A 23,752-nucleotide genomic window follows, 5' to 3' on the forward strand; every position below is an offset into this window, starting at 1 on the left:
CAGTTTGTTTCTTCTTATTGGGAAACTCTGCGAATTTATATATTAATGCTCCATATAAACTGATGTCCGTATTTGTCTCAAGACATAATTTCAACTTGTTACAATTATAACGATGACGGTTTCCCAATAGCTTCTTATGATGACGACAATAGTTAATGTAATGGCACTTAGTGCAATGAAGGAGATTCTTTTGTCGATAACAAATAATGCACGATTTTGCCAAAGTGATCATTTGCTCTTCATATGGTTCTAGATCACGTTGCAATTCCAGCTTAACTACACGCACTAACTGTTTTCTCGTCTGAATCCATTCTTCCAAGTTTATTCCAAAAGTGGACCAAAAATGTCGGTTATTCCTTGAAACGTTTTGCATAGCTGCACATATCTGCTTATGACGTTCTTTGTTCAATAATTTGTGATCCATGCTGCAGTAAGAAATCATGTGGCATTGATCGCAGGTTATGAAATTCTCATTAAGGTCCCATGGCATCTTGCAAACATGACAAATATTCGGGTTAAAGAAATCATAGGTTGGAGATAACACTACTCCCGACAATTGCGACATATCGATGCTGAATATCAGCAGCGTACCGACTGTAACAACTGATAACTGATGCGTTATTTGTAATATTGATTTATAAGTAACGCGCGAAATACAATACTTTAGCAGAAATAACAACATTCTCTTTGGATACATCTTATGTAATGATAAGTGTTAAAACTCTTAGTGTTTAAAGGACACTAAGAAGGTACTTACAATTTTTTCTACGCATCTTGCGAATTGTTGACAAAAGGAGTTGTATCTGAAGATATAATAAACTTCGTAGATATAAAACTTTCGAAGATATAAAAAACTTCGAAAACATTCGTTACCAAGAGAGCCGCGAATAATTTTCTACGAATTTTATGACGTAACTTATGATTCGATATATTATATTTGCTTTGTGCGGAAATGAAGGAAAAACCGCTTGTGGCAGAAAGTGAGTTTACAAAATATTATATTAATATGACAAACGAAATCATAGTATAATTAACGTTACGAAAAAGTGGGGGAAATATCTTTTTTTTTGTATAATCATAGAAATAAAGTTTGGCACAGTTTTTCTTTAGATTTTGTGGCATAACCGATTTTTAGTAACAGAAATTTATTTTGAAAAATTTTCTATTGATGGAATGTCAGACTCTTTCTGGAAAGTATCGAAAGAATATCATTATCTATATCCATGATTATACATGTTCATTACACACATACGATGGAATACATATGCCTTGATCGATATTCAATATTACTTTATATATAATTTGTATTTTATTATATTTTAAAAATTATTATATGTAGTACATTGGCATGACGGACTTGCGGACTAAAGTTTCTATTTATTACGCAACTAATATATAAGCAATATTGTGATGTATAATGTCAAATATATGTCAAATTAAAATATGTATAAATTATATTCGTCAGCACAATTTATTAAATGTATCAAATTATTTTTTATAAATATTTACTTTTATAAACATATCTTTTATGAAGTTTATAATTAATTTTCAATATATTAAAATATATATTTATAAAAAGTTATTTATAGAAATATATATTTATAAATTTATATATATTTGTAATTTATTGTATATATATTTATAAAAGGAAATATTTTAATTTACAAATATTTCTTTATACATGAATTATTAATCTATTAAAACAATACGAATATGCTGCTTAACAACAAAAAACAGGAACAACAAAAATATTCTATAACTTATTACTATCACAATCTCTTATAAACAGTTAAAAACTTATTACGATAAGATGCACCACTGTCCTCGAAATCTATATATGGTCTATGGGAATTAAAATTATTTTTGCCGTTGTATAAAAGATATAGGACACTACATATAGTTGGCCTTAGAACTTTGTTGATTTTATTTACATTCTGTTCGGCTATATTTCTCGATTTTGAAGTTAAAAGAAACGGGCATTCTTGATCTTTTATTTTTAAAATCGATTCTAATAAATCATTTGTCTCCCAATCACTAAGATCTACTTGAAACCCAATAATTATATCTGGTCGCTTAAAACACTCGCTGTCTACATAACTGTGATATAACATACGATGAGTTTCAAAGTTAAGATATTGTTGGAAGCATCTTATATCACAAAGCATGAGATTTCTACTTTCGGTACGTAATTCTGGCCCTATTAAAATAATTTTCAATTCTTTTATGTTAGGTAAAAGATGCAGAAGAAGTTCCCAAGATTGTATGTAATCTCTATCAACGAAGTTTGCGTCTATTATATGAATAACACAGCGTGATTCTAGTTTATGAAAACAATCTAATCCATATATATTTTGTATCCCATTATATAAGGTCAATGGCCCTGATACATAATCAGAATAATAAAGACATATACTATACCACACAGGGGAAGTTTCATCCATCCAGTAGTATGGATACACAAAATGATCAATAAATGCATTCATGTTACCTATAAGTTTGTTCTCATTGGGAAACTCTATGAATCTGTTTGAATATACTGGATTTAAAGCGATGTCTGTATTTGTCCAGAGGCATAATTTCAACTTGTTGCAATTAAAACGATGACGGTTTCCCAATAGCTCTTTATGATTACGGCAATAGTTAATAGAATAGCACTTAGTACAATAGAGGAGATTCGTCTGTCGATAACAAATTACGCACGATTTTGCTAATGTGATCATTTGCTCTTCATATGGTTCTAGATCACGTTGCAACTCTAGCTTGACTAAACGCACTAACTGTTTTCTCGTTTGGATCCATTCTTCCAACTTTATTCCAAAAGTGGACCAAAAATGTCGGTGATTCCTTGAAATGTTTTGTATAGCTGCACATATCTGCTTATGACGTTCTTTGTTCGATAATTTGTGATCTATGCTGCAGTAAGAAATCATGTGGCATTGATCACAGGTTATAAAATTCCCCTTACGTTTCCATGTCGTCTTGCAAACGTGACAAATATTCGGGTTAAAGAAATTATAGGTTTCAGTTAACAGTTTCAAGAATTGCGACATATCGATACTGAATATTAGCAGCGTACTGACTGTAACAGCTAATAGTTGATGCGTTATTTATAATATCAATTTATAAATAACGCGCGAAGTTCAGTACTTTAGCAGAAATAACATTCTCTTTGGACACTTCTTATATAATGATAACTGTTAAAATTCTGAGTGTTTTAAGGTTACTCAGAAGATACTTTTTTCTATGCTTCTCGCGAATTGTTGACAAAAAGAGTTTTATCTGAAGATATAAAAAACTTCGAAAACATTTGTAGACCAAGTAGAATGTCGTGAATAATTCTCTACGAGTTTCATGACGTAACTCGAATGATTCGATATATTTGCTTAATTGTGTAAAGGAAAAATCGTTAGTAGAAAAGAAGGATTTTGCATTTGATATTCGAGGCTTTCGAGGTGTTCATGAATATTGAAAGGATTCCATGAAGGAATTTGCTGATTCGATGAAGATGTTATATTAATATTATCAACAAATTGATAGTGTAATTATTGTTCAAAAAAGCAGTTAGAAAACATGTTTTTTTTTATACAATCACAGAAATAAAATTTGACACATTTTTTTCTTACATTTTGTGGCATAATCGACATTTAAATAAAAAAAAATTATTTTGAAAAATTCTCAGATGACTGCATGTCCAATTATTTCTGAAAAGTACCGAAAGTATGTGTCATCATTTATATTCGCGTTTTATACGTATTGATTACAACACGTACGATGAAATAAATATTTTTTTATCAATACTCAGTATCATCTTATAAATGTGATTTGTATTTTATTATATTTAACAGATTATTATTTGTACATTAGCATGATCTATTTGCTGACTACATAGAGTTTCTGTTTATTACGCAACTAATATATATGCAATATTGTCAAATTAAAATAGGTACTTATATTCGCGTGCACATTTTGATTTAACCTTTACAATATCTTTTACAATTTTATCATATGTTAATATGTTTTCTTGAAATATGTTCATACATGTATATTTTTAAAATAGTAATTCCATGGCATTAGTATTATTTTATAAATCTTATATATCCTAGCCTGAAATTTTTATGCACAAATGTCGTCGAAACACAAATGCAAGTCCAATTTTAAAAACGTTCTTTATAAACATTTCCTTTTACAGACATAACTTTTAAAAAAGAAAAATTTTTTTTTAGATACTTCGTTACACGAATTGTCAATTTATTAAAACAATATATATCGTCTAACAATCTATCTATAATTCTGTTTACAATAGTGTTATTAAAATAATATTACAGACGTATACGGAAATTTAGAAATTCTTTGAGAACTATAAAAATATTCTATAACTTATTATTATTACAATCTTTTATAAACAGTTAAATACTTATTAAGATAAGACACACTACCATTTTCATAATCTCTATATGGTCTATACGAACTAAATTTATTTTTGCCGTTGTATGTAAGATATAGAACATCACATATAGGTGACTTTAGGATTTCCTTGATTTTATTTACATTCTGATCGACTGTATCTTTTGATTTAGAAGTTAAAAGGAACGGGCATTCTTGACATTTTATTTTTAAAATCGTTTCCGGTAACGTTTCCCAATTACTAAGATCTGCTTGAAATCCAATAATTACATTTGGTTGCTTATAACACTCGCTATCTACATAATTGTGATATAACATTCGATGAGTTTCGAAGTTAAGATATTGTTGGATACATCTTATATTACAAACCATGAGATCTCCACTTTCAGTACGTAATATTGGCCCTATCAGAATAATTTTCAATTCTTTTATGTTAGGCAAAAGATGCAGAATAAGTTCCCAAGCTGGTAAGTATTTTCTATCAAATAAGTTTGCGTTTATTATATGAATAACAAAACATGAATCTGATTTATAGATACAATCTAATCTATTTATTTTCCGTATTCCGTAATATAATGTCAACGGTCCTGATACGAAATCAGAATAAAAAAAACTTATATAAAACAAGGAAGTGGAAAAAGGACCAAACAAAAGTTTGTATTTTGTACTCACAAATTCGCTAATAAATGCATACATGTCATCAATAAATTTATTCTCATCGGGAAACTCTGTGAATTTATCTATTATTATTGGAGATAAATTCAACTCTATATTTACTCGAAAAGATAATTCCAAATTCCTGCAATTAAAACGATAATGGTCGGCCAATAAGTTTTGATGATCATAGCAATAATTAACGGAATAGCACTTCAGGCAATGGAGAAGATTATCCTGTCGATAACAAATAATGCACGATTTTGCTAATGTAATCATTTGCACTTCAAATGGTTGTAGGTCACGTTGCAACTCGAACTGGATTAAACGCACAAGCTGTTTTCTCGTCTGTACCCATTCCTCCAAGTTTATCCCAGAAATGGACCAAAGTTGTGGGTGACTGATCGAAACGTTTCGCATAGCTTCACAAATCTGCATATGACGCTCGTTGTGCATTAATTCGTGATCACTGTTGCAGTAAGAAATCATATGGCACTGATTACACGTTATGAAATTCTTATTAAGGTCCCATGGCGTCTTGCAAATGTGACAAATATTCGGGTTGAAGAATTCAAAAGGAAACACAAATTCCACGAATAGCGACATGTCGGTGCTGAGTATCGGTAGTATGCCGTAACAGCTGATAGTTGATAGTTATTTTAAATATGGATTTAAAAGTAATGCGCAAAGCGCGCTCGGTATATTAACAAAAATAATAAGAATCTCTTGGGACACTCCTTATGTAATGATGCCTTCAAAATGTAAGAACATATTTATAGTTTTTTTATGCGCCTCGGGAATTGTTGACAAATTGAATTGTATCTGACGACATAACAAATTTCAAGAACATTTGTTACCAAGGAGAATGTCACGAATAATTTTGCACGAGATTTGTAAATTAATGGCGTAATTTATGATTCGAAATATTATATTTACTTTGTGCAGTATAAAGGAAAAATTTCTTTTGGAAAAAAAGGAATTTGAATTGAATGAGGAGATGAATATTATTCACGAATTAAAAGGGGAATTAAAATTTCGAAAAAGCGGGCTTAGAAAATATTTTTCTTGTACAATCACGGAGATAAAAGTTGATACAGTTATTCTTTACACTTCGTGATATAACTGACATTTAAATAAAAAAATTTATTTGTGAAATCCTCAGATGATCGGATATCGAATAATTTCCAAAAAGTATCGAAATAATGTGTGTCATCTTTTATATTCGTGATTATACGTGTTCGTCACAATACGTGCGATGGAATACATATGTTTTGGCCGATATTTAATATTATCTTTTATGTGTAATTTGTATTTCATTATATTTCACAATTTATTATTTATATATTGGCAGGACCGACTTGCTAACTAGAGTTTGTATTTATTACGCAACAAATATATACACAATATTGTCAACTTAAAATATGTATAATGTTAGATATATGTATATTTCAAATTAAAATATGTATAATATTAGATATATGTATATGTCAAATTAAAATATGTATAAATTATATTCGTCAGCACATTTGTCTTTAACTTACAATATCTTTTAAAACTATCATACTTATCATCCTTTACTATTTGAACATCTATTAATATGTCTTTCTGAAATATACTGATACGTATTGTGTATGCAAATATATGTATATTATGTGTCTTTTATGTGTAATTTGTATTTCATTATATTTCACAGTTTATTATTTGTACAATGGCAAGACCAACTTGCTATCTAGAGTTTGTATTTATTACGCAACAAATATATACACAATATTGTCAAATTAAAATATGTATAATATTAAGTATATATATATGTCAAATTAAAATATGTATAATATTAAATATATGTATATATCAAATTAAAATGTGTATAAATTATATTCGTCAGCACATTTTACTTTAACTTACAATATCTTTTAAAACTATCATACTTATCATCTTTTACATTGAAAATCTTTTACATCTTACATCTTTACATTACATTTTACATTTTTACATTAAACATTAATTTGAACATCTATTAATGTGTCTTTCTGAAATATACTGATACGTACTGTGTATGCAAATATATGTATATTTCTAAATTAGTAATTCCACACACACACACACACATGGCATTAGTCCTACTATTTTACAAATCTTATATATACTTAGCATGTTTATGACATTTTTATTTACAATTGCCGTATAAAAATACGTGTCCCATTATATATATATATATAAAAACATTTTTTATAAATATTTACTTTCATAAACATGTCTTTTAAGAAGTTTATAATTCATTTTCAAACTTTATAAAAAGAAACATTTTCTTTTACAAATATCTCTTTACATGAATTATTAATACATTAAAATGAATATGTCGTCTAACAATTATCTATTCATAGTATTTTTATTTACAATGGTGTTATCGATATGATATTACAGACGTATACGGAAATTTCAAAACTTTTTGAAGATAACAAAAATGTCCTATTATTTAATACCATTACAATCTCCTAAAAACATTTAAATAATCATTACGATAAGATGCATCACCGTCTTCGAAATCTACATATGGTCTTTTGGATTTAAAATTATTTTCTCCGTGGTATAAAAGATATAGGACATTACATACAGGCTGTAGAATACTGCTGATTTTCTCTAGATTTTGTTGAGCTTTATGTTGTGATTTGGCAGTTAAAAGTAACGGACATTGTTGATGTTTTATTTTTAAAATTATTTGCGGTAATGTCTCCCAATCAGTAAAATCTACTTGAAATCCTATGATTACATCTGGTCGCTTATAACATTCGCTGTCTACATAATTGTGATATAACATACGATGAGTTTCGATGTTAAGATTTTGTCGAAAGCATCTTATAGTACAAAGCGTGAGACTTTCACTTTTGTTAGACAATATTGACCCTATCAAGATAATTTTCAATTCTTTTACGTTAGGTAAAAGATGAACAAGAAGTTCCCAAGCTGGTAAGTATTCTATATCAATCAATTTTGGGTCTATTATATGAATAACAAAATGCGAATCTAGTTTATGAAAACAATCTAATCCATGTAATTTCCGTATCCCATAATATAAGGTCAACGGTCCCGATGCATAATCAGAATAATAAAGACACAAATTGTACCAGACAGTGTAACTTTTATCTTTCCAGTGTTTTGAAAATACAAATTTATCAATAAATGCATCCATGTTATTAGCAGGTTGAGCGTCATTGGGAAACTCTATGAATCTGTCTATAATTATTGGATGCAAAGTCATGAACGTATTTGTCCAGAGGCATAATTTCAACTTATCGCAATTAGAACTATGACGGTTTCCCAATAGCTCTTTATGATTATTACAATAGTTAATGGAATGACATTTTTGGCACTGAAGAAGATTATCCTGTCGATAACAAATAATGCACGATTTTGCTAATGTAATCATTTGCTCTTCATATGGTTGTAGATCACGTTGCAATTCCATTTGGACCAAATATTTAAGTAGTTTTCTCGTCTGAATCCATTCCTTCAACGCTATTCCACATGTGTACCAAAATTGTTGGTGACTTTTTGAAATGTTTCGTAAAGCTGTACAAATCTGCATGTGACACTCGTTGTTCTTTAATTTGTGATCCATGCTGCAGTAAGAAATCATGCGGCACTGACCACAGGTTATGAAAATCTCATTAATTTGCTGTGGCATCTTACAAACGTGACAAATATTCGGATTGAAAAAATTATAGTATTTAGAGAACACTGATTCCGAGGAATGCGACATATCGATGCTGAGTATCAACAGCGTATCGACTGTAACAGCTGATTGCTAATGCGTTATTTGTAATATCGATTTATAAGTAACGCGCGAAGTCTAGTACTTTAGCAGAAATAACAACATTCTCTTTGGACACTTCTTATGTAATGATGACTCTTAGTATTTAAAGGACACTAAGAAGATATTTACAATTTTTTCTATGCGTCTTGTTGACAAGAAGAGTTATATCTGAAGTTATAAGAAACTTTGAAAACATTCGTTATTAAGTAGAATGTCGCGAATAAATCTCTACGAGTTTTATGACGTAACTTATGATTCGACATATTATATTTGCTTTATGCGGTAATGAAGGAGAAATCGCTTGTGGAAAAAAGTAAATTTGCAAAATATTATATTAATATTACCAACGAAATAGTATAATTAACGTTACGAAAAAACGGAGTTATTAAATATCTTTTTTTTGATAATCACAGAAATATAGATTGGCGTAGTTTTTTTTAGGCTTTGCGACATATCCGATTTTTTGTAATAGAAATTTATTTTGAGAAATTCTCAGATGATGCAATGTTGAATTCTTTTGGTTGCTTATAGAACTTGCTATCTACATAATTGTGATATAACGTACGATGAGTTTCGAAATTAAGACATCGTTGGACGCATCTTATAGTACAAAGCATAAAATCTCCACTTTCGGTAATATCTATCGGTGTAAATCTGATCCTATCAGAATAAATTTCAATTCATTTACGTTAAATAAAAGGTGTAGAATAAATTTCCAAGCAGGTAAGTATTTTCTTTCAAATAAGTTTTGCGTCTATTATATGAATAACAAGAAAGTAGAGATACTAAATGAAGGTCATACTTTATACACATAAATTCTCTAATTAATGCTTACATGATATCAATAAATTTATTTTCATCGGGAAACCCTGTGAATCTGTATTATTATTGGAAATAAAGTCAAGTCCATATTTATTCGAAAAAATAATTTCAAGTCCCTCCAATTAAAGCGATGATGATCTGCCAATAGGTTCTGATTTGGATTGATGCCTAGATTTTGATGATCATCGCAATAATTGACGAAATAGCACTGAAAGCAATGCAGAAGATTCATCTGTCGATAACATATAATGCACGATTTTACTAATGTCATCATTTGCTCTTCACATGGTTCTAGATCACGTTGCAACTCCAGCTTGACTAAACGCATAAGCTGTTTTTTCGTCTGAACTCATTCTTCTAAATTTATTTCAGAAGTGGACCAAAGTCGTGGGTGGCTTCGAAACGTTTCTCATAGCTGCACAAATCTGTATATGACGTTCGTTGTTTATTAATGTATTATCACTGTTGCAGTAAGAAATCATATGACATTGATTACAGGTTATGAAATTCTCATTAAGATCCTATGACATCTTGCAAATGTGACAAATATTCGGGTCGAAGAATTCAAAAGTTTCAGGAAACACAAATCCTGCGAATCGCGACATGTCGGTGCTGACTATTAGCAGTACACCATAATAGCTTATAGTTGATGTGTTATTTTAAATATTTAAAAGTAACGCGCAAGGCTCAGTACCTTAGCAAAAATAACAAGAATCTTTTGCGGCACTACTTATGTAATGACGACTGTTAAAAATATAAGAAGATATTTATAATTTTTATTATGCGCCTCGCGAATTGTTGATAAATTGAATTGTATCTGACGACATAACAAATTTCGAGAACATTTGTTACCAAGTAGAATGTCGCGAATACTTCTGCACGAGAGTTGTAAACTAATGACGTAATTTAGGATTCGATACATTATATTTGCCCTGTGCAGTATAAAGGAAAAACTTTTTTTGAAAATAAGGAATTTGAACTAGATGAATATTACAAATGAATTGATAGTGTAATTAACATTTCGGAAAAGCGGGATTAGGAAATGTTTTTCTTGTACAATCACGGAGATAAAAGTTGATATAGTTATTCTTTACATATTGTGATATAACTGATATTTAAATAAAAAAGTTGATTTTACGAAATTTTCAGATGATTCGATATCGAATTATTTCCATAAAGTATCGAAATAATGTGTGTCATCTTTTATATTCGTGATTACACATGTTTGTCACGTGCGATGGAATACGAATGTTCGCCGATATTCAACATCATCTTATATATATAATTTGTGTTTTGTTATATTTCACAAATTATTAGTTGTACATTGGCAGGATCGACTTGCTAACTACATAGAGTTAGTATTTATTACGCAAAAAATATATACACAATATTGTCAAATTAAAATATATATAATGTCAGATATATGTATATGTATATATATTGATATATGTATATGTATATATATCTGATATAGATATAATATATCTGATATATGTATCTGATATATCAAATTAAAATATGTATACATGATATTCGTCAACACATTTTAATTTAACTTACAATATCTTTTACAATTATATTATTCTTTACAATTTGACCATCTGTTAACGTATTTTTCTGAAATGTATTGATACATATTGTGTATACAAATATATGTATATTTATAAATTAGTAATTCCACATACACATACACACATGGCGTTAGTCCTACTATTTTACAAATCTTACATATATCTAGCATGTTTATGAAATTTTTATTTATAATTGCCGTACAAAAATACGTGTCCCATTACATGTATAAAGGCATTGTTTATAAATATTTACTTTTATAAACATGTCCTTTAAGAAGTTTATAATTCATTTTCAATCTTTATAAAAGGAAACATTTTCTTTTACAAATATCTCTTTACATGAATTACATAAAACAATACATTAAAACAATATGAATATGTCATCTAACAATCTATTCATAATTCTATTTACAATATTGTTATCGAAATGATATTACAGACGTATACTAAAATTTCGAAACTCTTTGAGGGCAACAAAAATGTTTTATTATTTATTATCATTACAATCTCTTAAAAATAGTTAAATAATTATTACGATAAGATGCACCACCGGTTTCGAAATCTGCATATGGTCTATTGGATTTAAAACAATTTTCTCCGTGGTATAAAAGATATAGGACATTACATAAAGGTGGCTGTAGAATATTGCTGATTTTCTGTAGATTTTGTTGAGCTTTATGTTGTGATTTGGCGGTTAAAAATAACGGACATTGTTGATGTTTTATTTTTAAAATTAATTGCGGTAATGCCACCCAATCAGTAAAATCTACTTGATATCCTATAACTATATCTGGTTGTTTATAACACTCGCTCTCTACATAATTGTGATAAAACATACCATAAGTTTCGACTTTGAGACTTTGTCGGAAGCATCTTACAGTACAAAGTTTGACGTCTGCACTTTGATTACCAAGTACTGATCCTATCAAGATAATTGTCAATTCTTTTACGTTAGGTAAAAGATGAACAAGAAGTTCAAAAGCTGGTAAGTAATCTACATCAATCGATTTTGCGCCTATTATATGAATAACAAAACACGTATCTAGTTTATGGAAACAATCTAATCCATATAATTGCCGTATCCCACAATATAAGGTCAACGGGCCTGATGCGTAATCAGAATAAAAAAGAGACAAATTATACCAGATAGAGTGATGTTCATCATTCCAGTATTTTGATAACACAAATTTACGAACAAATGTATCCATGTCATTAGCAGGCTTGTCATCATTGGGAAAATCTATGAATCTGTCTAATACTATTGGATTGAAAAAGATAATCGTATTTGTCCAGAGGCATAAGTACAACTTGTCACAACTACTGTTATGACGGTTTCCCAATAGCTCTTTATGATTATGACAATAGTTCATGGAATGGCATTCCCGGCAATAAAGGAGGAGCTTATCCTGTCGAAAACAAATAATACACGATTTTGCTAATGTGATCATTTGCTCTTCGTATGGCTGTAGTTTACGTTGCAATTCCAGCTTGACCAAATATAAAAGTTGATTTCTCGTCTGAACCCATCTCTCTGCGTTTATTCCATATGTGGACCAAAGTTCTGGGTGACTTGTTAAAATGTTTTGTAAAACTGCACAAATCTGCATATGACTCTTGTTGTTCTTTAATTTGTGATCCATGCTGCAGTAAGAAATCATGTTGCACTGACCACAGGTTATGAACATTTCACTCAATTTGTGTGGTTTCTTGCAGAAGTGACAAATATTCGGGTTGAAGAAATCATAGTTTTTAGATAACACTGGTTTCTGGGAAGCCGACATATCGATGCCGAGTATCAACAGCGTACCGAATGTAACAGCTGATTGCTCATGAGTTTTTGTAACGTCGATTTATAAGTAACGCGCAAAGTCTAGTACTTTAGTATAAATAGCAATATTCTCTTTGGACACTTCTTATGTAATGATGATTATTACAACTCTTAGTGTTTAAAGGACACTAAGAAGATATTTACAATTTTTTCTACGTGTCTTGCGAATTGTTGACAAGAAGAGTTATATTTGAAGATATAAGAAACTTTGAAAACTTTCGTTACCAAGTAGAATGTCGCGAATAATTCTCTACGAGTTTTATGACATTACTTATGATTCAATATATTATATTTGCTTTGTACGGAAATGAAGAAGGAACCGCTTGTGGAAAAAAGTAAATTTGCAAAATATTATATTAATATTACCAATAAAACAGTATAATTAACGTTGCGAGAAAACGGGGTTATTAAATTTAATTAATCTTAATTTTGTATGATCACAGATATATAAATTGGCACAATTTTTCTTTAGACTTCGCGACATATCCGATTTTTTGTAACAGAAATTTATGTATTTATAACATATCTATTATCTAGTCATAACTATATTTATATAATTAGTAATATGTATCTGTTAAAATAGTTCAGTAATCTATTTAAATTAATTTTATAATTAGTCAACTTTAATCGTTTATAATTTGAAAAGTATTATAGCCTCGCCATTTTTGCATTAGGATTTTTTTATTTAAATTACTTAAGAAATCCGCCATTAAAAGATAATGCGGTAGTGGCGGAACACTTTGTATACACAATATTGTTAAATTAAAATATATATAATATTAGATACATGTATATGTCAAATTAAAATATATATAAATATTATTTGTTAGCACATTTTAATTTAACTTATAATATATTTTACAACTATATCATTCTTTTACAATTGGACCGTCTATTAATGTGTCTTTCTGAAATGTTCTAATATGTACAATGTATGAAAATATATGTATATTTCTATATTAGTAATTCCATACACACATATCATTAGTCTTATTATTTTACAAATTTTATATATACCTAGTATGTTTATGAAATTCTTATTCACAATTGCTGTATAAAAATACGTCCCCTATTACATGTATAAAAGCATTATTTATAAATATTTACTTTTATAAACATGTCTTTTAAGAAGTTTATAATTCATTTTAAATCTTTATAAAAAGAAATATTTTCTTTTATATATATCTCTTTACATGAATTATTAATCCATTAAAACAGTATGAATGTGTCGTCTAATATTCATAATTCTATTTACAATGGTTTTATCGAAATAATATTACAGACGTATACAGAAATTTCAAAACTCCTTGAGAGCAACAAAAATGTTCTATTATAAATTACCATTACAAGTTTTTAAAAACAGATAAATAATTATTACGATAAGATACATCACCGGTCTCGAAATCTTCGTATGGTCTAAGGGAACGAAAATTATTTTTGTCATTGTATAAAAGAGATAGGATATTCAATGAAGATAGCTGTAACATTTCGTTGATCTTAAATAGATTCTGTTGGGCTTTATCTTTCGATTTAGAAGTTAAAAGAAACGGACATTGTTGACGTTTTATTTTTAAAATTATTTTCGGTAATGCCTCCAAATCACTCAAATCTACTTGAAATCCTATAATTACATCTGGTCGCTTATAACACTTGCTGCGTACATACTTGTGATATAACATACGATGAGTTTCGAAGTTAAGATTTTGTCGGACGCATCTTAAAGTACAAAGCGTGACATTTCCACTTTCGTTACATAATATTGATCCTATGAATATAATTGTCAATGTCGTTACGTTAGGTAAAAGATGTAGAAGAAGTTCCCAAGCTGGTAAGTAATCCACATCAAGGAATTTTACGTCTATTATATGAATAACCAAACGCGATTTTAATTTATGAAAAAAACGTAATCCTTCTATTTTCAGTATCCCATAATATAAGGTCAACGGTCCCGATGCGTAATCAGAATAATAAAGACATATACTATACCAGACAGAGGAAGTTTCATCCACCTCGTATTTCGAATACACAAATTCATCAACAAATGCATCCATATTATCAACAGGTTGGTCATTATTGGGAAACTCTGTGAATCTGTCCATCACTATTGGATACAAACTTATGTCCGTATTTGTCCAGAGGCATAATTTCAACTTGTCACAATTAAAAAAATGACGGAAAAGGTTTTGATGCTCACTGCAATAGTTACAGGAATTACACTCCCGGCAATAACCTGTGAGTTTAATCTGTCGATAACAAATAATGCATGATTTTGCTAATGTGATCATTTGCACTTCATATGGTTTTAGATCACGCTGCAACTCCAGCTTGACTAAATGCATTAAGTCTTTTCTCGTCTGGACCCATTGCTCCAAGTTTATTCCACATGTGGACCAAAGATGTGGGTAACTCCATAAAATTTTTTGGAAAGCTATACAAATTTGCATATGACACTTCTTGTTCGTTATTCTGTGAGTCTCGCTACAGTAAGAAATCATGTGGCACTGATAACAGGTTTGAAAATCCTCACCAAATGACCATGGCATCTTGCAAACGTGACAAATATTTGGGTTGAAGAAATCATAGTTTTTCGATAACACTGGTCTCGGGAATTCATCGCTTTTAGATAACACTGGTCCCGGGATATTATGGGTGTCAGGTGACGTTAGTCTCGGGATATTATGGATGTTAGGTATCATTGGTCTCGGAACATTATGGATGTTAGGTAACATTGGTTTTGGGACATTATGGATGTTAGGTACCATTTGTCTCGGGAAATTATCGTTGTTAGGTAACATTGGTCTCGGCAAATTATAGTCGTTAAGTAACATTAGTCTCGGGAAGTTATTGGTGTTAAGTAATATTAGTCTCGGGGGATTATTGGTGTTAGGTAACGTTGGTCCCGGGAAATGAAACATATCGATATTGAGTATTAGCAGCTACCGATTGTAATAGCTGATTGCTAATGCGTTATTTGTAATATCGACTTATAAGCAACGCGCGAAGTCCAGTACTTTAACAGAAGTAACTACATTCTCTTTGGATACTTCTTATGTAATGATAACTGTTAAAGCTTTCAGTATTTAAAGATCACTAAGAAGGTATTTACAATTTTTTCTACGCATCTTCCGAATTGTTGACAAAAGGAGTTATATCTGAAGATATAAGAAACTTTGAAAACATTCGTTACCAAATAGAATGTCGCGAATAATTCTCTACGAGTTTTATAATGTAACATATAATTCGATATATTATATTTGCTTTGTACAAAAATGAAGGAAAAACCGCTTGTGAAAAAAGTGAGTTTGCAAAATATTATATTAATATTACCAACAAAACAATATAATTAACGTTATGAAAAAGCGGGGTTAGTAAATATTTTACTTTTTGTGTAATCATAGATTTATAGGTTGGCACAGTTTTTTTTTAGACTTCGCATATCCGATTTTTTGTAACAAAAATTTATATTGAAAAATTTTCAGATGATGCGATGTTGGATTCTTTCTGGAAAATATCGAAAGAATGTCATTATTAATATACGTGATTATACGTGTTCATCACAACACATTCGATGGAATACATATGTCTTGATTGATATTCAATATTATTTCATATATATTATAATAATTTGTACGTTATTATATTTAACAGATTATTATTTCTACATTAGCCTAGTCGACTTGCTGACTGCATAGAGTTTCAATTTATTACACAAGTAATATATAGACAATATTGTCAAATTAGAATATGTATAACTTATATTCGTCAGCACACTTTAATTTAACTTAGAATATCTTTTACAATTTTATCATCTGTTAATATGTCTTCCTGAAATGTACTGTGTTTATATATGTATATTTTTAAATAGATAATTCTGTAATATTAGTTATACTATTTTACAATCTTATGAATCTAACATGTTGCTAAAATTTTTATTCGCGATTGCCGTACAAAAATGCAAGTTCGATGTATAAAAGCATTCTTTATTATAAAGCAAACATTTTCTTTTACAGATATCTTTTTACACGAATCTGGAATTCATTAACGTAACATTGGTAATTTATATACATTAAAAAAAATTTTAAATATAGCATTAAAATATAACAAACACTAAAAAACATCAATGTACATTAAAATAATTTAGTTGTTCATTAAAACAATATGTATATATCATCTAATAATCTATTCGTTATCCATGATTCTATTTACAATAGTGTTAAAAAAATAATATATTAGAAAAATTATTATAAAAATAATATAATATATAATATATATATAATATATATAATATATATAATATATAATATATAATATATAATAATATATAATATAATATATATTATATATATATATATAATATATATATATTAATATATATATATATATATATATATATATTAATATATATATATGTATATATTAATATATATATATATTTATTTATGATATATATTATATATATATATAATATATAATATTATTATTATAAAAATTTCGAAACTCTTTGAAAGCAACAAATATGTTCTATAATTTATTACTGTTATAATTTCTTATAAACAGTTAAGTACATATTACGATAAGATACAGCACAGTTCTCGAAATCATTGTATGGTTTAGTGGAACTAAATTTATTTTTGTCGTTATATACAAGATATAGAATATCACATATAGGTGACTTTAGGATTTGTTTGATCTTATTTACATTCTGTTTGGCTTTATATTTTGATTTGGAAGTTAAAAGAAACGGACATTCTTGATCTTTTATTTTTAAAATCACTTCCGATGATGCCTCCCAATTACTAAGATCTGCTTGAAATCCAATAATTAGATTTGGTTGCTTATAAAACTCGCTGTCTACATACTCGTGATATAACATATGATGAGCTTCGAAGTTAAGTTGCCGTTCGACGCATTTTAAAGTACAAAGCATGAGATCTCCATTTTCGATATGTAATTCTGGCCCTATCAGAATAATTTTCAATTCTTTTATATTTGGTAAAAGATGCAGAAGAAGTTCCCATGCTAATATATATTTTCTATCAACAAAATTTGCTTCTATTATATGAATAACAAAATACGAATCTGATTTATCAAAAAAATCTAATGTATTTATTTTCTGTATCCCATAATGTGAGGTCAACGGTCCTGACACGTAATCAGAATAATGAAGACACATTATTTTATCCCCGATAAAGTTGGTATCATCTATGTGATATTTTGGACACACAAACTGATCCATAAATGCCTTCATGCAGTTAACATTATACTTGTTCTCATCTGGAAACTCTGAGAATCTGTCTGTTGCTACTGTGAATACAAATAAAGTCATATTTATCCAGAGACATTCTTTCAACTTCTTGCAATAGAATCTATGACGGTTTCCCAATAGTTTTTTATGATCACGGCAATAGTTAACAGAAAAGCACTTAAGGCAATGAAGGAGGTTCGTCTGCCGATAACAAATAATGCACGATTTTGCTAATGTAATCATTTGCATTTCATATGGTTCTAGAACACGTTGCAAATCCAGCTTAACTAAACGCATAAGCTGTTTTCTCGTCTGAATCCATTCCTCTAAGTTTATTCCATAAGTGGACCAAAGTTGCGGGTGGCTTTGCGAAACGTTTTGCAGAGCTTTACAAATCTGCACATGACGTTTGTTCTTTGATTTGTGATTTTTGCTGCAGTAATAAATCATATGACACAGATCACAGGTTATATAATTATCATTACGTTCCCATGGCTTCTTGCAAACGTGACAAATATTCGGCCCGAAAAATTTATCGATTGAAGTTTCCGAGAATACATGCTTTAAGAAAATACTCATACTGACATTTGTGTGCAATGGGTTATTCCTGATATGTTGCTTGTAAAGTTAATTTCGAAGTAACGCGCAAAGTTCAGTATCTTTACAAAAATAACAAGATTCTCTTTGGACACTTCTTATGTAGTGGTGAGTGTTCGAAAGGCACTAAGAAGATACATTTTTTTCTATGCGTCCCGCGAATTGTTGACATTGAATTGAATTGAGTTATATCTGACGACGTAACAAATTTCGAGAACATTCAATTTCTATGTAGAATATCGCGAATAATTCTATACATATAATAATTCTATATTCTAAATAATACGAGATTTGCAAATTAATGACATAACTTAGGATTTGGTATATTATATTTGTCTTGTGCGACATGGAGGAAAAATCCTTTATGGCAGAAAAAAAATTTGCATGATATATTAATATTACCAACAAAATTATAGTGTAAATAATGTTTCGAAAAAGCGGACTTAGGAAATGTTTTTCATCACGGAGATGAAAATTCACACAGTTTTTCTTTACATTTTATATGCAATCTGTTACAACCGATTTTTCAATAAAAAGAAATTGATTTTGAGAAATTCTCAAATGATCGAATGTCGAATTATTTCCAAAACGAATCGAAAAAATGTGTTATACATGTACATTTCTAAATTAGTAATTCCTTATCCTATGCAGCACAAATCTTAAAAAGACGTTCTAAGGACATTCTAAGGACATTCATACATCCTAAGAACGTCCCAGAATATTGTCTGAAGATTTTGTGCTATCTGGGATCATTAGTCCTACTATTTTACAAATCTTATATATACTTTGCATGTTTATGAAATTTTTATTAATAATTGTCGTACAAAAATGCGTGTCCCGCTACATATACAAAAATATTTATTATAAAGATTTACTTTTACAAACATGTTTTATAACAAGTTTATAATTCACTTCTAATCTTTATAAAAAAATCATTTTCTTTTACAAATATCTCTTTACATAAATTATTAATCCATTAAAGCAATTTATGTATATGTCGTCTAACAATTTATTCATAATTCTATTTTCAATGGTATTATCGAAACGATATTACAAACGTATACGGAAATTTCGAAATTCTCTGAGGTCAACGAAAATGTTCTATTATTTATTACTACTACAATTTCTTATAAACAGTTAAATATTTATTACGATAAGATGCACCAGCAGTCTCGTAATCTTCGTATGGTCTATTGGAATTAAAATTATTTTTTCCGTTGTATAAAAGATATAGGATATTACATATAGCTGACTGTAGGATTTCATTGATATTATTCTGTCCGATTTTATCTTTCGATTTAGAGGTTAAAAGAAACGAACATTCTTGACACTTTATTCTTAAAATTATTTCCGATAATGCCTCTTAATCACTCAAATCTACTTAAAATCCTATAATTACATCTGGTCACTTGTAATACTTGCTGTCTACATACGTGTGATATAGCATACGATGAAATTCGAACTTAAGACATTGTTGGAAGCATCTTATATCACAAACCATGAGATCTCCACTTTCGGTACGTAATACCGGTCCTATCAAGATAATTTTCAATTCTTTTACGTTAGGTAAAAGATGCAGAAGAAGTTCCCTCTCTGAAATAAACTTGTTTGTTTATATATATATTTTTTTAAATTCGTAATTTCATAACATAAGTAACATAACATAAGTAACATAACATAAGTAACATAACATAAATAACATAACCTAAGTAACATAACATAAGTAACATAACATAAGTAACATTAGTTATAGTATTATATAAATCTTATAAACATGCATGTTATATTTTATGGCATGTTCCTAAAATTTTTATTCGCAATTGCCATACAAAAATGCAAGTTCCTTTACATATATAAAAGAATTTTTTATAAACATTTTTTGTTGCAGAGATGTCTTTAAAGAAGTTTATAATTCATTCTTAATGTTTAAAAAAGATAGCGTTTTTTTACACATATTTTGTTATATAAATCGTTAATTTATTAATACAATATGTATGTATATCACCTAATAATCTATTCACATTGAGAGCAACAAAAATGTTCTATAATTTATTATCATTAGAATCTTTCATAAACAGTTAAATACTTATTACGATAAGATACTCCAGCGGTTTCGACATCTTGGTATGGTCTATTGGATTTAAAATTATTTTTGCTGTTGTATACAAGATATAGAACATCACATATAGGTGACTTTAGGATTTCTTTGATCTTATTTACATTCTGTTTGGCTTTATCTTTCGAGTTGGAGGTTATAAGAAACGGACATTCTTGAGCTTTTATTTTTAAAATTATTTCCGATAATGCCTCCCAATCACTCAAATCTACTTGAAATCCTATAATTACATCTGGTCGCTTATAACACTTGCTGTCTACATAATTGTGATATAACATGCGATGAGCTTCGAAATTAAGACGCTGTTGGACGCATCTTATAGTACAAACCCTGAGACCGTTACTTTTGGTACATAATTCTGGCCCTATCAGAATAATTTTCAATTCTTTTACGTTAGGTAAAAGATGCAGAAGAAGTTCCCAAGCTGATAAGTAATCTATATCAACGAAGTTTGCACCTATTATATGAATAACAAGGCACGATTCTAGTTTATGAAAATAATTGAATCTATTTATTTTCTGTATCCCATCATATAAAGTCAACGGTCCTGACGCGTAATCAGAGTAATAAAGACATATACTACACCCGACAGAGGTAATTTCATCTATCCAGTGTGTTGGACACACATATTGATTAACAAACGCTTTCATATCAACAGTAAGTTTGTTCTCAGTGGGAAACTCTGTGAAAATGTCTATTATTATTGGATATAAATGCATATCTCGATTTGTCGAAAGGCATAATTTCAACTTGTTGCAATTAACACGATGACGATTTCCCAAGAGCTTTTTATGATTACGACAATAGTTAATGGAATGGCACTTAGGGCAACAAAGGAGATTATCCTGTCGATAACAAATAATGCATGATTTTGCTAATGTGATCATTTGCTCTTCATATGGTTGTAGATCACGTTGCAATGCCAGCTTGACCAAACGTATAAACTGTTTTCTCGTCTGAATCCATTCCTCCAAGTTTATTCCTAATGTGGACCAAAAATATGGGTGACTCCTTGAAACGTTTTGCAAAGCTGCACAAATTTGCATATGACTCTCGTTGTTCCTTGATTTGTGATACATGGTGCAGTAAGAAATCATGTGGCACTGATCACAGGTTATAAAATTAAGGTGCCATGGCGTCTTACAAAAGTGACAAATATTCGGGTTGAAGAAATCATATGCAGGTCCCAAAAATTGCGACATATCGATGCTGAATATCAGCACCGTGCTGATTGTAACAGTTGATAGCTGATGAGTTATTTGTTGTATCAATTTATAAGTAACGCACGAAGTTCAGTACTTAGCAGAAATAACAACATTCTCTTTGGAAATTTCTTATGTAATGATAACTGTTAAAACTTTTAGTGGTTAAAGAACACTAAGAAGATACTTACAATTCTTTCTATGCGTCTTGCGATTTGTTGACAAAAAGAGTTGTATCTGAAAATATATAAAAACTACGAAAACAATTGTTACTAAGTAGAACATCGCGAATAATTCTCTACGAGTTTTATGACGTAATTCATGATTCGATACGTTATATCTGCTTCGTGCAATATGAAGAGAAAACTTGTAAGAAAAAAGGAATTTGCAAAATATATTAATATTACCAACACAATCATAGTATAATTAACGTTATAAAAAAGCTGAGTTAGGAAATATTTTACTTTTTGTACGATCATAGAAATAAAGATTGGTTGAAATAAAGGTTTTCTTTAAATCTCGTGGCATAATCGATTGTTAGTAAAAGAAACTTGCTCGTGGAAATTTTTAGATAATGGGATAGATAGTCGAATTCTTTTTAGAAAGTATTGAAAGAATATCATTTATATCCGCGATTATACGTGTTCGTTACAACACATAGAATGGAATACATATGTCTTGACTAATATATTCAATATTATCTTATATATAATTTGTATTTTATTATATTTAACTGATTATTATTTCCACATTAGCTTGGCTACATAGACATTAATTTATTACAGAATTAATATATACGCACTATTGTCAATTTAGAATATGTATAACTTACTATCTGTTAATATGTCTCCCAGAAATGTACTGTGTTTATATATGTATATTTTTAAATTGGTAATTATATATGTAACATTAGTTATAATATTATATAAATCTTATAAATTAGCATGTTCCTAAAATTTTTATTCACAATTGCCGTACAAAAATGCAAGTCCAATTACATATATAAAAGCGTATTTTTATAAACATTTTCTTTTACAGACATGTCTTTAAAGAAGTTTGTAATTCATTCTTAACCTTTAAAAAAGAAAACGTTTTTTATACATATTTTGTTATATGAATTGTTAATTTATTAATACCATATGTATATCCCTTATAGAAATATCATACTAAGAATCATTGATAATTACTTATTATTCAGTATTTTTAATACTGAAAATAAGTAATTATCAATGATTCTTAGTATGATATTTCTATAAGGGATATCGCCTAATAATCTATTCATTATCCATAATTCTATTTACAATGGTATTATCAAAATAATATTATAGACGTATACGGAAATTTCAAAACTCATTGAGTTCAACAAAAACGTTCTAAAATTTATTATTATTATAATCTTTCATAAACAGTTAAATAGTTATTACGATAAGATACACCAGCAGTCTCGAAATCTTGGTATGGTCTATTGGATTTAAAATTATTTTTGCTGTTATATACAA

At 29.0% G+C, this 23,752-nt stretch overlaps 4 protein-coding genes and 1 long non-coding RNA gene across 7 annotated transcripts; 1 reads left to right on the forward strand and 4 right to left on the reverse strand.

Annotated features, from left to right (window-relative positions):
* Window positions 1-3,804: 3,804 nt before the first annotated feature.
* On the reverse strand, window positions 3,805-5,792 carry LOC116844126. The gene has a single exon (XM_032815287.1). The coding sequence runs from the start codon at window positions 5,662-5,664 to the stop codon at window positions 4,387-4,389; it is 1,278 nt and encodes a 425-aa protein (XP_032671178.1). The 5' UTR covers window positions 5,665-5,792; the 3' UTR covers window positions 3,805-4,386.
* Window positions 5,793-7,428: 1,636 nt separating this feature from the next.
* On the reverse strand, window positions 7,429-8,961 carry LOC116844127. The gene has a single exon (XM_032815289.1). The coding sequence runs from the start codon at window positions 8,816-8,818 to the stop codon at window positions 7,544-7,546; it is 1,275 nt and encodes a 424-aa protein (XP_032671180.1). The 5' UTR covers window positions 8,819-8,961; the 3' UTR covers window positions 7,429-7,543.
* Window positions 8,962-14,800: 5,839 nt separating this feature from the next.
* LOC116844124 lies at window positions 14,801-16,157 on the reverse strand. Its single transcript, XM_032815285.1, has 2 exons — window positions 15,080-16,157; window positions 14,801-14,951 (listed from the first exon to the last, which is right to left on the reverse strand). Coding segments are annotated over exons 1-2 (930 nt in total). The 5' UTR covers window positions 16,009-16,157; the 3' UTR covers window positions 14,801-14,950.
* A 148-nt stretch (window positions 16,158-16,305) lies between these two features.
* LOC116844128 lies at window positions 16,306-17,210 on the forward strand. Its single transcript, XR_004377984.1, has 3 exons — window positions 16,306-16,457; window positions 16,573-16,720; window positions 17,104-17,210. It is a non-coding gene; the product is annotated as an uncharacterized LOC116844128 (long non-coding RNA).
* Window positions 17,211-19,724: 2,514 nt separating this feature from the next.
* On the reverse strand, window positions 19,725-23,469 carry LOC116844052. Of its 3 annotated transcripts, none has more exons than XM_032815143.1 (3): window positions 23,086-23,469; window positions 21,029-22,490; window positions 19,725-20,528 (listed from the first exon to the last, which is right to left on the reverse strand). In XM_032815143.1, the coding sequence occupies exons 2-3, from the start codon at window positions 22,251-22,253 to the stop codon at window positions 20,341-20,343; spliced, it is 1,413 nt and encodes a 470-aa protein (XP_032671034.1). In that variant the 5' UTR covers window positions 22,254-22,490; window positions 23,086-23,469; the 3' UTR covers window positions 19,725-20,340. The 3 variants fall into 3 exon arrangements, 2 of the variants coding, with proteins under 2 accessions (XP_032671034.1, XP_032671036.1); XM_032815145.1 differs by having other exon boundaries at window positions 20,346-20,528; window positions 21,022-22,490; XR_004377979.1 differs by having other exon boundaries at window positions 20,420-20,528; window positions 20,941-22,490.
* Window positions 23,470-23,752: the final 283 nt, after the last annotated feature.

The sequence above is a fragment of the Odontomachus brunneus genome, unplaced genomic scaffold (assembly GCF_010583005.1).
Source record: "Odontomachus brunneus isolate Ranch 3 - 2012 unplaced genomic scaffold, Obru_v1 Obru_scaffold_039, whole genome shotgun sequence".
In the NCBI taxonomy this organism is placed as follows: Eukaryota; Metazoa; Arthropoda; class Insecta; order Hymenoptera; family Formicidae; genus Odontomachus; species Odontomachus brunneus.

Coding starts and splice junctions, on each gene's coding strand:
- LOC116844052 (XM_032815143.1), bottom strand. CDS start 22,253: ATGTCGCAATTTTTGGGACCTGCATATGATTTCTTCAACCCGAATATT. Junction 20,529..21,028: donor AACCGCTGGAGTATCTTATC/GTAATAAGTATT, acceptor AGTTTATTTCAG/AGAGGGAACTTCTTCTGCAT.
- LOC116844126 (XM_032815287.1), bottom strand. CDS start 5,664: ATGTCGCTATTCGTGGAATTTGTGTTTCCTTTTGAATTCTTCAACCCG.
- LOC116844127 (XM_032815289.1), bottom strand. CDS start 8,818: ATGTCGCATTCCTCGGAATCAGTGTTCTCTAAATACTATAATTTTTTC.
- LOC116844124 (XM_032815285.1), bottom strand. CDS start 16,008: ATGTTTCATTTCCCGGGACCAACGTTACCTAACACCAATAATCCCCCG.